Consider the following 16655-nt stretch of genomic DNA (forward strand, 5'->3'; position numbering starts at 1 on the left):
AAACATAGCCTCAAAAAAGGGATGATCCTGGGAAAACTTGGACAGGTGGCAACCTAGTAAAATGGCAGTAGCTATGGGGCAAGTCTACACTACCATGCTACATCATTAGTGCATCTGGTGAAGACACGCTAACCTGCTGGGAGAGCACTCTCCCCTTGGCATAATTACTCCACCAGCACCCAAGGCAGAAGCTAGATCGGTGTGAGAATGTCTCCTGCTGACATAGCGCAGTGTGAACACTGCTTTAAGTCGATGTAATTTACCTTGCTCAGGGGTATGCACACCCCTGAGGTAGGTTAAATCGATTGAAGCGATAGTGTATCTCAGCCTCATGTGTGTCGGTGGGAGAAGCGCTCCCACTGATATAGCGCTGTGCACACCAGCGTTTAGGTCCGTGTAATTTACGTCGCTTGCAGGGTTGCTAATTCAAGCAGTGAAAGTGGGGAGGGGAGATTCAGGATAAGCCCGCTTCCCCAGGGTCGATCCCAGGCGTTCTGGCCAGCCCCTTACGCCGCCAATCCTGTGTGTAACGGGGGCTGTCTGAAGCGCCAGGAGGGGCCCCTTGCACGCAGCGCACGGAGCTGGCGCCCTGCCCCCCGAGTCCCCGCCCCGGGCCCGTGTGATCTGGGGGCGGAGCGGGGCGGGACTCCGCGGCGTCTCTGTGTCTCTTGCGCGCGCTGGCTGCCTCCTTCTCCAGCACCGCTGCCAACCGGGCCCCGGCGCCCTGGACCCCAGGTAGGAGCGAGGGGATGGGGCGCTGCGGCCGATCCCGCTCGCTGACAGCCTGGGCAAGGCCGGCCGAGCCCGCCGCAGCCGGGCCGGCTCCTTTCTCCCCAAGGGCCCTGCTGGTGCAGGGAGGGCGCCCCCCTCCCATCGCCGCCCTCCAGTGCCAGCGGGGAGGGGTGAGCTGGCTCTGGAGCGGGAGAACCGGCTGCATAGGCGGCGTCGCCCTGGCTGGCTGCGCGCAGCCGCGGGGAGCTGGGTGCCGCCTGCGCGCTGGGCGTGAGCTGCGCGGCCCAGGGCGGTGGGTGACGCCGCTGCCCCTGGTGTGCGGGGCAGGGGGTTGCCCAGTGCCTGGGGCCTGTAGCGTGCGGAGGCAGGGCTGTCGCTTCAGTTTGGCACGAAATTGGCACTGAGTCAGGGGACACGTGTTCCAGCTGGTGGATGGTATACAATGCGTGTGCGTGGGGTGCTATACACTCCCGGCTCGCTGGAGCGCCTCGCTGTGGCATAGCTGCAGGGTGCGTGATGATAGGGGTCACCGAACAGCATTGGATGGAGAATATGTTGTGCAGTGCTCAGAGTCAGTGTGGTATATAAGCAGTGCTGTAGTGTGTAGTGTTGAAATAGGGTGTGTGCATGCATAGCAATATACTGTACAGTGTTGTATTGTGTGTGTGTGTGGGGGGTGTATGCAGGGTCCTGTAGTTGTACCATGTGTGTGCATTGTAAAACATCGGTGCCGTGTACTGTGTGGTGCGCAAGAGAAGATGTGCAGTGATATAAAGCAGAGATTGTAGAGTATCTGTGACCATATATACACACACACAAGACCTCAGGGTTAGGAGGATAGATTAATGCTTTTAATCTTGAGCAGAAAGAGCTAACTAATACTGTACCTTTATTCTTCTTAACCTAATTTAGCTTCAGTAAAAGAAGTCAATGGGACTGTTAAATTCTACTAGCTACTCTAGTTCTCTGAAGCTGTTCAGCCATTCCTCAGATATGCTTTCATTATCCTTGAGCCATGGAATTAGGCTGGGCAGTAGAGGATGTGAAGTGTTTGAAGTGACATTGTGCAGTGGCAGGGTTGGAGAAGGGAGCCTAGTTGGTGCTACCCCTGTATCCTGGGCAGCAGCGCTTTGTGTGGGTTGGGAGCCCTTGGTGCTTCTGCAAATACAGACTTGTCTCCACTTTCAGCTCAGAGCCATTTATATAGTGCATGCATGCTCCTTACCCCTCTTCTTTCACACAACACTGCTTCTCCCTGAATCCCCCCACCTGTCTTGTGGATAGCATGAGGGGCGAAGTGGGGCTGGAGATGAGCTCCTTTATGGCATGTTCTGTGTCAAAGTGGAGTTTCTCTCTAGGCCTGCTTTGCCTCTTTCCCTCCCCTCTCCCCCCAATTACCACCATTTCCCTCACATAGGGATCAGCTCCCCCCAGTTAATATATAAAAACTTTGAAAAAATGCATTGGGACAGGGGCTGGGAGTGGAAGGGCATGGCAGAGCAGTGGGGCTTTTAAGATTAGAGAGGGTTTAGGAGAGAAATAATCTATTTAACATAGATCTCTATGCTTACCCATCTTCAGAAACCTGGGAAATGTTCATATTAAAAACTTTAACTTAATGAAGGTTGCTGAAGTGCATTTCCTATCAATGCAATCACTAAAACCCTATGAAATCATCCATAAACTTAGCACCCGGCTTGGCTCATTGATCTCACCATCCATGTCAGACTCTGCAGCACCACAACAAATTCCTTTTAATTTTCCACATATAACCAACCACAGTGCTCATCATCCAGTTCTTCCAAGTTTCACTCAGATGTAGAACCTGAACTCCAACCTCAGACCATTCAGTCTAGAAGTAGTAAAGTTCACCATTATCCATATTTCTATAGGTAACTTTGTCTTAAAATAGTTGTTTAGGATTTATATTCTGCATTTAACTTTCAGTTAACAAAAATTTTGAATGGAGATATATAGTGCATCTTGTATAGCGTCTATATGGCACACCTCTAGTGTGTTTATGCAACACCCACACCCACCACAGTATTTACATAGTCAAATATATTAGCTGGCAAGCTGTTTCTGGTTTGACAGAGTGATGTGTCTCTCAGGCCTGCTCTGCTCCCTCTCCCTCAGCAATATTTATATTGTAGTAGTGCCCAGAGGCCCCAGTCAGGGTATGGTGCACATTGTTACAAGTGCTCAACAAATATGTAGGAAAACCGTGTTTCTGCTGATAAGAGCTTATTGTATAGCTTTAGTTTCTGTTATTTATAGTCTATTTATAAACTCACACTCTACTTCTATGTAGATATATGTTTATATACCATTGCATCTGTTTAATATATAGAGACGTGTTTATTGCATGTGATGTGTACTAATATGTTTGAGATTACATGCATAACCTTACCTTAAGCAGACACTCACATAGTTGTGTATATATTTAAATAGCTGCATATGGTAGTGAATTGAAGGTAGAGAACTGCAGTTATACAGATATGAATAGGAAACATTTGGTTAGTAATTGCAGAGGGATGTGCAGTTGCAGAGGGGAAGCTGGTTGATGTGCTGTGACGATGACCTTCTACCTCTGGCAGTGGTTGAATGTCTTCTATTCTGCCATCGGTTGAACACAGTGGGACTCTCTATGAGAGTGAGAGACTGATGATTTACCCCAGAAGGGGAGTATAAGTTACTGACAGGAGAGCTGACACACAAGTTGTCTTCACCATGATGAAAAAGACACCCTTTTTTTTTTTTTTTTTTTTCCCCCCATCTGGGATAGTGTATGTAAATCAGGGTCCCCTTCCTTAATGGGATTTCTTTCCTTTTCCAGTTTCATGTGCAGTGCTGCTCTCAGTGTATTTTAAAGCATATACTCTGCTCACTTAGCTGCTCAGTTGTTTTGCTGGATTATTGTTTGGTCTGTTGTGTTTTGCTAGACTAGAAGGGGTTATGAGGTTAATAAGTACAGAGGTGGTACTTTTCAATCATTTTGAGATGGAGAAAGGATATGAGGCAACAGCCTTTACAACAGTTATTTGATCACTGAAATTAAATTTTTGCATAGCACTACTGACATTGTAGCATGGCTCTTATCTTTTCTCCTTTGAACAGCCATATGCTGCTTACTTGGCCACCAGGCTTAAACAATCAGACACAGACACTTGCTTTTACGATAAAGATGGATGGACTGACTGGTTGCTAATACTCAGTTCAGTTGTCTGGTGACATTAACAGTAAATTTGAAGCAAGTCTGGTGTATAAACAAGTGCAATTTGGCTTTTAATAGTCTTTTATCTTGAACTCACATTACACGTGTATAAATGAGTAAAGAGCATTTATAGCTTTCAGCATTTGGAAGCATATGGGAATGTGTTTGAAAAGAAGCAAAATTAAAAGGATTATGTACCCACAGATTATGGGTCATCTGAGGCAGAAATCTATTTGAAATTGGAATAGGGTAATTAACCGGGACGCTCACTCCACTAACAAAGCATTGGGACCCTTATCAGGGGGTAGCCGTGTTAGTCTGTATCTACAAAAACAACAAGGAGTCTGGTGGCACCTTAAAGACTAACAGATTTATTTGGGCATGAGCTTTCATGAGTAAAAAATGAAGTGAGGTTCTTACTCACGAAAGCTCATGCCCAAATAAATCTGTTTGTCTTTCCTAGTGTTTGTCTGAATCACATTGTAACTGATGCTCCAATCATTCAGTGCAACTTTTCCCTTCATTTCTTTAAAGGGCTTTGCTACTTCACCTGTGACTGCAACTTCTCTTGCCTTTTGAGAGCTGCCATTTTTCCTTGTCATGTTGATTATAGTACTTCACAGCTTTAGATAAAATTGTTGCACTTGAATAATAAGTTCAGTTTGACTTCAGTTACATCTTTTGATTCTCGCCCAACCATCTGGGACTTTACTCTCAGGTGGCTTCTGTTTTTCTTCTTCAGATTTTTTCCATCCTTGGTAGTCGCCAGGGTCTGTTTACTTCTGGTTCCTTATGCCTCTTTTTGCAGAGCTATCTATGTTATATTTTATTTCTTTCCAATCTGAATATTTTTTCTCTCATAAGATAACATTTCAGTTTTTCTTCTAAGCTGTTTGCTTTGTCTGTATATTTCTGTATATTTCGAACAATTTGTGCAATTTATGGGTATTTTTATCTCTGAAGTTTTCTCTCTAGTTTGATAGTCCTGTGATATATCCCCACCCCCCAGAATACAGGGTCTGCCTGCTTAGGAAAGAGATGTCTGACAATTGTGGATCCCATCTGCTGTTGGATACCTCATTTCAGTTCTTTGGAGTCTGTTTTCTCACAGATGAGAATCTTATACCAGTAGCCTTTCTGAGGCTGAAAGAGTTATGGGCATTTCCCTTTCGATAAGATAATATAAACTTTGTGTATTTCCCCCCACCTTTACCATCTGGGACATTTTCATTTCTGGGTAGGTCATTTTTCTTGAAAAGGATCTTGAAATGTTAAGCTTACTGTGAACTGCACCACAAGATGTTTTTCCAGAACCTGTGTACTGATAGAAGAATTCCTAATGGCAGTACTATTTTACTAACATTATGGATAATGTTATAAAATGAATGAATAAAGTACTGGCATCTTAATGTCCTCTTTTTTTGTCATCCTGTGCTGTTTTTAATTTTGACTCAGCACCTCTGAATACTGTTTTCAACTTCTGAGTCAAAAGTACAAACAAATAGCTTATTGCAACTGAGTTACATACTATGAAATTTTTTACTCTGCACTTCACCACCATCTGTCCTAATGTAATCATTATATTGTTGAGTTTTAAATAGGACCCTAAAACAAAATATAATTTGAAACAGTTATAGTGCCTCTTATTCTGAAGGTGAGTAAATATTTGAATCTTAATTTGGCTGGGCACTCTACCCAAGCTGGTTACAGATTTGCATGAATAGAGTATTCAGCACTGTAATTTGTGGCATTAAGTTGAGATGATGAAGACTAATAATTATTAAGTGCATTCAGAAATACAGTTCCTCAATTAGTTGTATTTGTGTGGTTTCAATTGTACCTGTTTTTGAGAAATGTTTATATTTGGTCTGTAGGATGTGGAACCAAGCAGGAAAATTAATATGCCTGCTTCTTCTCAAGGTCTTCTGGAAGGTGTACAGTGGCATCTCTTGTGGGTTTATTTTGGGTGAACTTTATTTCTTTCAGCTATGTGGTTCAGCTTTGCCTTGTGTGTACTATAGGATACTTATTGAGCTCTATAATGGTAATAATCCTTTCAGACAAAAATAAACAATTGTTATACAAGTATATAATTCCATCAGGGGATTTAGTGACAAACTGGAATTTCCACATCATACATATTGTGTGTGCAATCTATATATATAGTAACTATCATACATATACAAAATATTACACATATATAAATTTGCCTTAAAGATTATAAAGTGCACAATCTGCATTTTATTTTTCTCATTTAGCAAATATGTAAGACAGTTATTTCCTTGACACAAGATTATAGTATTTTGCAGAGAGTGTCAACATACAGAATCTGTTTGGGCTACTTTGACCTTCAGTTGTCACAGCCATGTGTGTTAAACATACCAAAGTGACTTTGCAACATTCTTTCGTGAAGTTCAAGAGAAATAAAGTTCATGTGATGTATATTATTTTTATATAAAGCACTTAAAGTATTAAAATAAATGAGCAAAGAATGAAATCTCCCCTTCTATGACCATACTTTTACAGTATATTACACATATAAATTCCTTTTTTTCAGGATGTTTTTAAAAATACGAATATTAAAGTGAAGTGGTAGGTTCAAGGACTGTAAAATTATTACTGATGTTTTTCTCTTTAATTTCTTTATCTGATGCAGTTGACCCCTTGGCCTGAATCTCTTTTTGGACAAATTGGCTGCAGGGACTTCGGCCAAATTGAAGAGATTTCTGAACACAGTGGCTTAGCTTTTTGTACTGATTTGGCATATACTGACTACAGTACCTTCTGTGCATCACCCCGCTTCATCTGTGTCTTTGGTTCCATTTAAAGAACTGTATGAGTTGGATGTCTTCATGGTCCTACGTGAGTGCTAATAGACAGCTGCCAAATTAGTCTCCAGAAAGGAAAACGTGTAAAGGCTATTTGCTTTTATTATTGTTTTTGGAAAGCCGATAAATGTGCTGAGTCTGAGTGTGTGATTATAAGGACTTGTTTGAGGGTTGGAGCACAGAAATGTAACATTTGTTACAAAAGAACCAAAATCAAACCCCAAACAAAAACCGAACAGAGAAAGTTAATTTGACAAGGTTTGCTGAGCTGATTGTTCCTCTCAATTCTCCAAAATGAACCATTATCCTCAGTGGAGGTGGCACTTCTCAACCAGTCAACAATATGAGAGCATTTTACAGTCAGGGAGACCAGGGCAATCGTCTGTATACTTTTAGTTTTGATCCTGGATCATCCATAGAACTACCCCCCCACACACACACACACAGGGGAGGGGCACAAAGACAAACTATACACATAACAAAGTGAATGATTTTTAATAATCTAATAAAATCACGATAGTTAGTAATTAAAGCAAGTGACTAGGGGGCAGACCTGGGCTCTATTCCTGACTGGATTGTTGATTTGCAGGTTAACTTAATCTATGTGCTTCATTTTCTCTGTAAATTATTGCTATTTTACCACCTTTGTAAAGTGTTTTGACATCATCAGATGAAAGGTGCTATAGGTGCAAAGCCTATCCCAAGCATTAGCCTTTACTTTAAAACAAACAGCAGTAACTTCACCAACATCAGGTTTCAGAGTAGCAGCCATGTTAGTGTGTATCCGCAAAAAGAACAGGAGTACTTGTGGCACCTTAGAGACTAACAAATTTATTTGAGCATAAGCTTTCGTGGGCTACAGCTCACTACTTTGGATGCCCACGAAAGCTTATGCTCAAATAAATGTATTAGTCTCTAAGGTGCCACAAGTACTCCTGTTCTTTTCACCAACATCAGTTGTCTCACTGGATATCATATTACAGATTGCACAAACAAACCACCTGTATGACTGCAACTAATTTGACTGCTGTAATTCCAAACACTCCAATCTAAGGCCTGGTCTAGTCACATTTTTATATCCGTTTTATCTGATTAGAATATATAATTCAATGAGCACAAATGTAGATAGTCTGTTTACAGAAATAAACTGTATCATGGTAAGCACCTTTATACTGTATAACTGCCTCCCCATGAGGGGTTGTGCTGATTTCTAAACAGATATTAAAATGGTACAAATGCTATGTGTAGACAAGCCTTAAGAACCAGGTCTTTCCCATATTCCTGTGAGAAAAGAAGACTTTGCAGCATGCCTGTAAGATTACTAAATCCAGGACTTAGTATAAGACAAGTGATTATTTAGTGGTAATTACTATCATGGGAAGATAACTGTCTTGCAAGTGAAAAACAAATACCTGTGAACTGTTCCTGAAGCATCCTGATACTTTAGTGGCTTTGTAAAGAAGTAGAAGACACATAAATAACATTATCTGTTTGGTTCATTGACAGAAACTGTAGACTGTTTTTGTCAGCATTAGAGGAATGCACAATGCATTCAAAAAACCTTTGCATAAAGTAGAAGTTTGGGTCCACATCAAGTTTAAACTGATGGGGGGGGGGGGGAGGATTCCATCTGAATTATTGTTGTTGGTTTTTTATATTTGTGAAGTGTAGTTTCAGTTAAGTGGTGGTTAAATTATTTGTAGTTTATCAAGATGTTGTAAAATCAAATTATTTTTATTAAATAAATGGCAGATGGAGAGAATTTAAGTATTGGTTAGCATAATCCATTTACCTTTTAGGTATGTATTCCATAATCCTTTACCATGTCTGAAGAAATAGCTTAGATCAGCAGTCCAATCTCATTCGATTTTGCAGCAAAGTCTTAATTCTGAACGCTGAGTTGGAATTGCTTCCATAACAGTGTATTGTGATGTGTCAGACTTCACTCAGGACCTGGGCTCTGAAGAGAAGTCTTCTTCAGTATCAGAATGCAAACTGAGAAACCCTGACTGGGCACATTTCTTCAACTTTTTTCTTTGCTTCAGTGTAAAAGTTCAACTTTAAAGAATGGCGAGGAGGACTAGGCAAACTGATTTATGATTCCACTCTGCAAGTTGTTGATAACTTCCTACAAAGTGCTATGTATGCTCAGCCATCTGTGAATTTATTGGGAATTGAGGGTGATCAGGACCTACTTCCACTGTCACCACCTTCACACTAGTCAATACTGGTAAAGATTAGAATTATCTAACTAGTAAACTCTTAATGAACCTAGATTCTGGGTACTTGTGATTCCCTGTCGCCACAGAATCTGAGCACCTCAGAAACATTAATAATTTGCTCCTCATACCATTCCTTCTGAGATAAGAAAGTATATTCTTACTTTTTTTAACAGGTGGGGAAAATAAGCCACAATGAAACTAAATGACTTCCCAAAGTATCATGTGAACTCTATGGCAGAGCTGAACACACATCTGAGTTTCAGTGCTGGTCCTTAACAACAGGATCCTTTCTTTCAGTAATTAGCATTTCCCTCCCCGTGAAGTTTCTAATATTCATCTAGTCCTAGTTGTTCCCCTTAAACATACCTACTCTGTTTTTTCAGATACTACCCATCCCTTTCAAATGTTTCCCAGTTCCTCTGCAATCTATTTTTAGAGCTTTTCACTACAACATCATAGAGACACAGTACAAATTGTGTTGCATTTTGAAACTTCAGTGCTAGACGTGGAACATTGATGGTTTTGGGGATGTTCTTGTCTGCACGCTGTATGATGCCTCTTTTGGCCCTCAAGAGACTTTATTGTTCCTATAAAGACCATCCTGGTCTTTTTTTTCCCCCCAATTAAACTCTCTATGGGATGCTGCTTTTCTTCTTCCTGTTTTGTAGCAGGAGACACCATATTTTGAACTGAAGTGAATTAAACTTAATAGTGAAAGAGTACTTGATGTAATAAAGCCTTTTGTTTTTTGTTCTGTTTGATTTCCAGCCTTCAGGGTTTAAGTGTAAAGTACAATGCCTTTCTTTTAGTTTTATTTTAGATAAATAATTTACATTTTTTTAGAGAAGGTGTAAAAACACCAATACAAAAAGTAGTTTTTGGTGGTTTTAATCATTTATATGGGTATGAAATAATGCAGGAAAGTTAGGAACTCCTTTAGTATTTTATAACCTTTTTTTTGATACTTGTGCAGTGTCTTTTAAGAAAACTGCTGAATCTTTCTAAAAGGTATTATCAAAAATATTTCTAATTATAGCTTTGCTTTATGGTAGGGGAGGATAAAACATCAAAGTTAAAGATCTGACACTGCTAGATGTTGAAGTTCTCTGGCTGGAGGCCCAGGATAGCTCAAAAGTTTTGGTGCAAGCTTTCCCATACTGCCCCTCCAATAACCTTGGTCTTGATGTTATAGAAATTACAATTTAACATGAAGAACTGCAAGGCATGAATACCTCTGACTGTAATAGCTCAGCATTCTTTACTGTCTGTATTGTCTTGGTGCCTAGATAGGGAGGCAAAGATGCATGTGACAGGAAATGCCAGTTACTTCCATTATTAATTGGATTGACTCCATAATTAAATTACATACTTAAGCTTAAACTGGGGCCATCAATTTCTATTTTTATTTTCTGTAGGTGGCGTTTCAGATTGAAATTTCAATGTTTGTTTTTACGCCCTTTGAATCTTCTGTGTCGGGTTTGTTAGATTTTTGCATAATATCCTTTTAATAGGAAATGTTTCAAGTTGGATTTTTGGCAGAAATTTATCATGATTTTCATGTTATGTCATCATCATATCTTTAAAACAAGAGTTTAAGTCTACACAAAATTGGTAGAGATTAATCTTGAGTAGGTCCAGTACTATAGGTAGTTGATTAAAAGAAGTATTTAGGGTTAAAGGAATTTTTTTTATTCACTTTTTCTTCATAACTGAAAGTTTATTTGTCAAGGGCTGGTGAGTAAAATCTCCTCCAGAGAAACTCATAAAGAAATTGCTTCAAAATGGCTGCCATGTCCCATTGTTGTTAACATAGGACCGAGGCCACAGGCTGGCTTCAGGCTAAAATGGCCTCTAATTCTTTACAGTTTGGGCAGGAGGAAGCTTTGGCTTCCCCTAGCAAAGATGGCCAATTCCTTCTGTTGATCCCAATGGCAACTAGCCAGGCTGCCTTTAGGGAAGGAGGAGACAGAGGGAGGTATTGTGAGGAACAGTTGATATCGAGGAGGTAAAATCCAAGAGCAGGAAGGGAAACTGGAGGAGTGTTTGTGTCCAGGGGAATGTGGTGGGCAATGGGAATGGTGGAATGTGTGGAGGAGAATCTGAGAGGCAGGAGACGGATGTGGGCACATAAGGAAGAATGAGGGATAGGAGATGAGGGGGAAGGGAGGACAAATATGGGAGAGGGGCACGAATGGAACAGAAGACTGAGATGGTCACTGTTCTGATCGGGAAGGGAATGTGGAAGGCTATAATGGCAGCTTTACCACTTAGAAGAGGGTAAGTGGCTTTCTCCCTCCAAGCAAACATGAGGCAGTCTTAAATTTGCATTTAAGGTTGAATTTTGAATCTGAGATATTGTGCACAAATTGTGGATGAGGAAACTCCCCGTTACATTTTCCTCTGCCTTCTGATGTTTGAACAACATAATTTTTCTCTTAATCGTGTGATCTTTTTTTTTTTAAGTCTCATGATGTTTAGGAATCTGATTCCAGATGTATGCATGGTTGCTTGTTAATACTGCATCTGTCACCCTCCTTCATTCCTCCCACTGCAATTTCTGATTCTCTCTTCACCCCCAATCTCTTCAGCCTCAGAATCGAGACCAGTAGCAAACTTCCCATAGAGTGTGATAAAATAGTTCCCCAGGTGGCAAACTGGGGGAAGTTTGTCAGATCCAGGGGTTGTTCAGTAATGGAGCTCAGAATTATATGCTTTTCTGGGGAGCTTGCCTGCCTGTTTCCCTTTCTCTTTCATGTCCTAGGACCTGGAAAGCTACAGAGGAAGGCTCCTTTTTGGTGGACCATTGGAAGTTTATTGGCCTGAGATAGCCATCTGTTATCATTCCAAGTTTGGGTGAGCCTGGAAATGAAGAAAGAAGTATGGGTTTGCATGTTGATGTTACATTCAATGCTTAACCATTTAAAAAGAAATGAAATAAAACACTTTTTGAAACTGTTAGAATTGCTAACACAACCATAAAAGCAAGGATGTGAAAATTTAGTTGCTCACCAGTGTATAACCTCTACCCCTCCACCCACCCCTCCACCCTTTCCACTGCTGCTACTGTACACCACAGCCGTAACTGTTTGCTCTAAGGATTCCAGCTTTCCAGCACCCACTTTACCATCCTGTTGCCTCCAAATACACCATACTCCTACACCAAATACCCACAAGTAATACTGTTGAGAGTGGGTTAAGTGGTGAAGAGGATGTGGAGTAAGGAAAAATTGAAGGTCAAACTCATGTTTAAAAGGGGTATTTTTTAAAAATGGTGAACAAAACTAAAACGTTGGTACTACCCTGGTCTTACTGGAGGAGTTTCTTGTAAGTGTATGCTTCCTGTTGCTGGAATGGAGTGTGAAACTTAACTTTAAGTTTGTGATATTCTGGGAAGTGCAGTTCAATAGCATTTTCTTGCTGTTATATATGTTTGTGATGTGGTATATTAAAATATGTTGGTGGTTTACTTGGATAATTGCATCACATGTGAGTGAGTTGGGAGTTCGTTCTTTTGCATGGAGAAAGTTGTTAAATCTTTTGAGTGGGGGCTTGGGGCAACCTATGAAAAGGGCTAATCTAACCAGCCCGGAGGCCTCTCTGACTAGGGCCTAAAACACAACTGATTCATTTCTTCAGATGTAGAGAGAGGAGACCATGACTTCACAGGTATATTCAGACTTGGCTAATAGGTCTAGTCTTTGGGCAAGTAGCTATTGGGTAAATTTTTCAAGCATTTACTAGGATTACACGCCAGTATTTTCCTGTTGTGGTTGGATGTATCTGGAAATTACCTTACATGCAATAATGGGTTGTTGTGAAGCTGGCCTTAGAAGAAAGGGAGTGTAACACACTTAGAACAAACAGATTAAAAGATTTCAGGTGTAGGAAGTGGAAAGAGTATTTATATTGTGCTTTGTCCAGTTAAAAATAGCACCATACGAAATGAACTGCCTGTACTTGATTAGATTGAATGCTGTGTTCACAGACAAGCAACACAAGTTTTTGTATTGAAACTGAGCATTTTGTGGCATTCTTAGTTAAAACTGGCCAAGTAATTCTGAGAGATACAAATGAAGAGCAGTTGATTCCTTGTTGTAAGACACTTTGTAGAATGAGATATAAGACTGGAGAGAGAGGTACTGCCTGCATTTTCTGACCCAAGTAAATTTAGGAGCCATACGCTTTCTGAGATAATCCTGCTCATCTGAAGGCTTCATAAGTGTTTTTTGTATTTCTAATTCAGCTCTGTTTTTATTTTTAGGAGAGTAGAGTTGTATTTAAAATGGAAGTTGACATAAATGGAGAGACCAGAACTACCATAGCTACGCTTCCCTTACCTATTGCAGAGGTGAGTTCCACAGGCAAAGTGGAAGCAGAGAAACCTCGATGCTCCAGCACCCCATGCTCTCCTATGCGACGGACTGTTTCAGGTTATCAGATCCTTCACATGGATTCTAACTACTTGGTTGGCTTCACAACTGGTGAGGAGCTCTTGAAATTAGCCCAGAAGTGTACAGGAAGTGAGGAAAATAAAGTGGAAGCTGTGCCCACCGTGCGCTCCAAACAACTTGATTCAGGACTTACACGTTCCTCACGGTTGTACAAAGCTAGAAGTAGATACTACCAGCCATATGAGATCCCAGCTGTAAATGGAAGGAGGAGAAGACGGATGCCCAGCTCAGGGGATAAATGCACTAAGGCTTTACCATATGAACCCTATAAGGCACTTCATGGTCCTCTGCCTCTTTGTCTCCTCAAAGGTAAGAGGGCTCACTCTAAATCCCTGGACTACCTCAATTTAGACAAAATGAACATCAAAGAACCTGCTGACACAGAAGTGTTACAATACCAGCTCCAGCACCTTACCCTAAGAGGGGACCGTATGTTTGCTAGAAACAACACATGAACTACCATGTGGAAATAAAGCCAACTCCTGGTAATTTCTTCATTGCTGCAAATATCCACTGTTGGACTATGTACATGACTGTCCACATTGTAGGTGGTTGTATCAGCTAAGTGTTATCAGAACTTTATTTATTGAATACAATTTTGAACACTCAAAATGTCTCAAATATTTGGAGGAAAAAATCTTTTCAGAGAGATTAACTTCTGAAGAAAATCTGACTGCAATTGGTGGACATTTCTTTGGGACGCTTTTTAACAAAGAAAAGGCTTTTGTACAGGTATCTAGTATTTACAGTGATTTGACACTCAGAAATTGGTGATGGTGTCTACTTAGTTGTTGCTAATTTGGCTTGCTATTGGAAGTTGCTGTTGAATAAGCATCAAGTTTTCCTTTTGTTATTTTCTGTACTTTACAATAAAATGTATGTATGGTAATGGTTTGTTGTATTACAGAAAAGAATGTGAACCTGGCTGAATTGGACCACTTGTTATTTAAAACAATCGAGTTTAAACATTTTGAAACTGGGCCTGCGCTAGAAAAAAGTTTCACTGATGCAAATGAACAAAGGTTTATTTTTACTTAAAATTATTGAACAGTTATTTTTTAGTTGCACATGGGAATAGTTGCTTTTCTTCTTTCTTTCTCTGTTTTAAAAACTTTAGTTAAATAAGTATTTGGAATATTAAAAAAAAAAAAAAGAACCATTCTGGAAGTAAATATTTTCATTACATTTTAAGAGGATTTAATGTAATAAATGTTGGGGGTTTTACATTGTCTTGATATATAAAAAAGGACCCACTTTAGATTCCAATATATAGATTAGAATGTCTACATCAGAAAGTAGTATTGAATGAAATTTTTGATTTGTAAATCATAATTTATATTACATATGTACTTATGGAAGGTGTTAAAAACACACCTTTAGCACTGCACTGGAAATTCCAGTTATTTGCAGCACCGAACACTTTTAAAAATTAAAAATCCAGATGCCTGAATTGGGTTGAAGGCGTAGGTACAGTGCTTTTATAGCAGCCTTGAAGTGCTGAATCTGGATTTAACAATTTATATCAAATGCACTGGCTTAATTTGTTGCTTAAGAAATCATGTCCAACCATGATAGGAAATGCAATTTTAACTATTGCAGACTTAAATATATTTGGAAAATATATATAGCTTGCCTTTGGAAAAGTACTATTTTTCATTCTGTCTTTTTTTAAAGGTGCAAGTTATTACTGACGCAGTGTGCAACCATGCTTGTTTTTGCTCAGCAAGTTATTTAGAAGTTAAAGATTTAAATAAGCACCATGTATATGAAGTAGAAATTATTTTTAATTGGTCAGTCATTCCTGGCACAATTCTGATTTTCTTCAGAAAGAATGGAAAGCACTAGTGCAGAGTGTGCGTTGTGGAAAAACAAGAATTCTTGTCATTCTTTCACTTACTCCACAGTTGTATTTGGCTACAGTAAAGAGCCTGTGGATAGTTTGCATTCTACTGGTTTGGTTGATTATTTTTATTTATTTATTTATTTTTTTAAAGGTATGTTACGAATCTTTACAGCTGATGTATACTTTAAAGTAAACTGCACCTCTGTAAACTTATTGTATTGAAGAATGATCTCTAAACTATTCCTATATAGTCTCTAGTTTCACAAACAGAATACTGTCAGATGCCAAAGAGAGATGGGTTTTATGTTTAATGATTAAACATCACTATTTATTGATTTTTACCCTATGAAACTGTATTTCTGGCTATGAAATAAAAGGGTGATGTAAATATATTGTTGTGTAGTGCTTTGATGTGCAGAAAATGGGAGGACACTGACGGATAAGTGTTTCAAAACCGTAAGTCCTGTATTCGCTTGGGACTGCATGAAGCATTTAGACTCCCTGAGGGCTGATTTTCAGAAAGTCATATGTGCAATTGTAAGTACACTTTTGTCCATGCTGTTGCTGCAGTTGTATGCTACACATGCAGGCTGGCAGGGATGTGTGTGGCCAAATGCCAATGTGAAATATTAAGTCAGTGCATGCATCTAACTGTCCCTTTGCTCATGCAAACAACAGATGTATGCTTATTCATGATAATGGTGTATGCCAATTAGGCATGCAATTGCACATGCCTTTGTACATACATAATTGAATGTCTGATGCTTTGAGAATCCTTTCAACCAATGAAACTCTCAGTCAAGGTTTCAGGGCATATAAAGTGGCTCTTACATTTACAAGAAAGCAAAATCTCAGCCCAGTGAAATCTATTGCTGTCTTCTTGCTTTCCTGGTGCAGTATCTGGCACTAAGGTCCTTAAACTCTAAAAATGCATTGAAATGGAATCTGAACAATTCTGAATCAACCTGTGAGGATCTCACTTTCGTATCTTGAATATAGAGCTTCAGTCTATAATAACCTATCATTGCAAAAAGAATCTTTGAGTGGGCAAAATCTCTTCTGTAGCAGTACAAACAAGAGCAGAGCCAAAAGGGTGGTAATATGAGACTTATTTCTGCCTTGTGCAGGGCCAGCAAAACAAAAGTAACTTCATGATAAACTATGAATGCATGGCTAACTTACTGGTGTACTGAGACCAGCCTTAAATTCTTGGGAGTATTATAGGGCTTTGTGAAGCTTAGAGAAACAATGGTTTCACTAAAGCAGAGTTGACTTAGCATATTCAGGGAAGTAAATTGGTGTTTAAATACATACATACAAATTCTGATACATAGTGTGCAGACTAATAGCTGCTATAGGAAATAA

At 39.8% G+C, this 16655-nt stretch overlaps 1 protein-coding gene across 8 annotated transcripts; it reads left to right on the forward strand.

Moving 5' to 3' along the window:
* The first annotated feature begins 617 nt into the window (after positions 1 to 617).
* MACIR (macrophage immunometabolism regulator) lies at positions 618 to 14580 on the forward strand. Of its 8 annotated transcripts, none has more exons than XM_034773895.1 (4): positions 618 to 735; positions 6603 to 6808; positions 11758 to 11873; positions 13258 to 14580. In XM_034773895.1, the coding sequence occupies exons 3-4, from the start codon at positions 11862 to 11864 to the stop codon at positions 13900 to 13902; spliced, it is 657 nt and encodes a 218-aa protein (XP_034629786.1). In that variant the 5' UTR covers positions 618 to 735; positions 6603 to 6808; positions 11758 to 11861; the 3' UTR covers positions 13903 to 14580. The 8 variants fall into 8 exon arrangements, with proteins under 8 accessions (XP_034629786.1, XP_034629788.1, XP_034629783.1 ...); XM_034773897.1 differs by having other exon boundaries at positions 11758 to 11849; XM_034773892.1 differs by lacking the exon at positions 11758 to 11873.
* The last annotated feature ends 2075 nt before the right edge of the window (positions 14581 to 16655 follow it).

The sequence above is a fragment of the Trachemys scripta genome, chromosome 6 (genome assembly GCF_013100865.1).
Source record: "Trachemys scripta elegans isolate TJP31775 chromosome 6, CAS_Tse_1.0, whole genome shotgun sequence".
Taxonomy (NCBI): Eukaryota; Metazoa; Chordata; order Testudines; family Emydidae; genus Trachemys; species Trachemys scripta.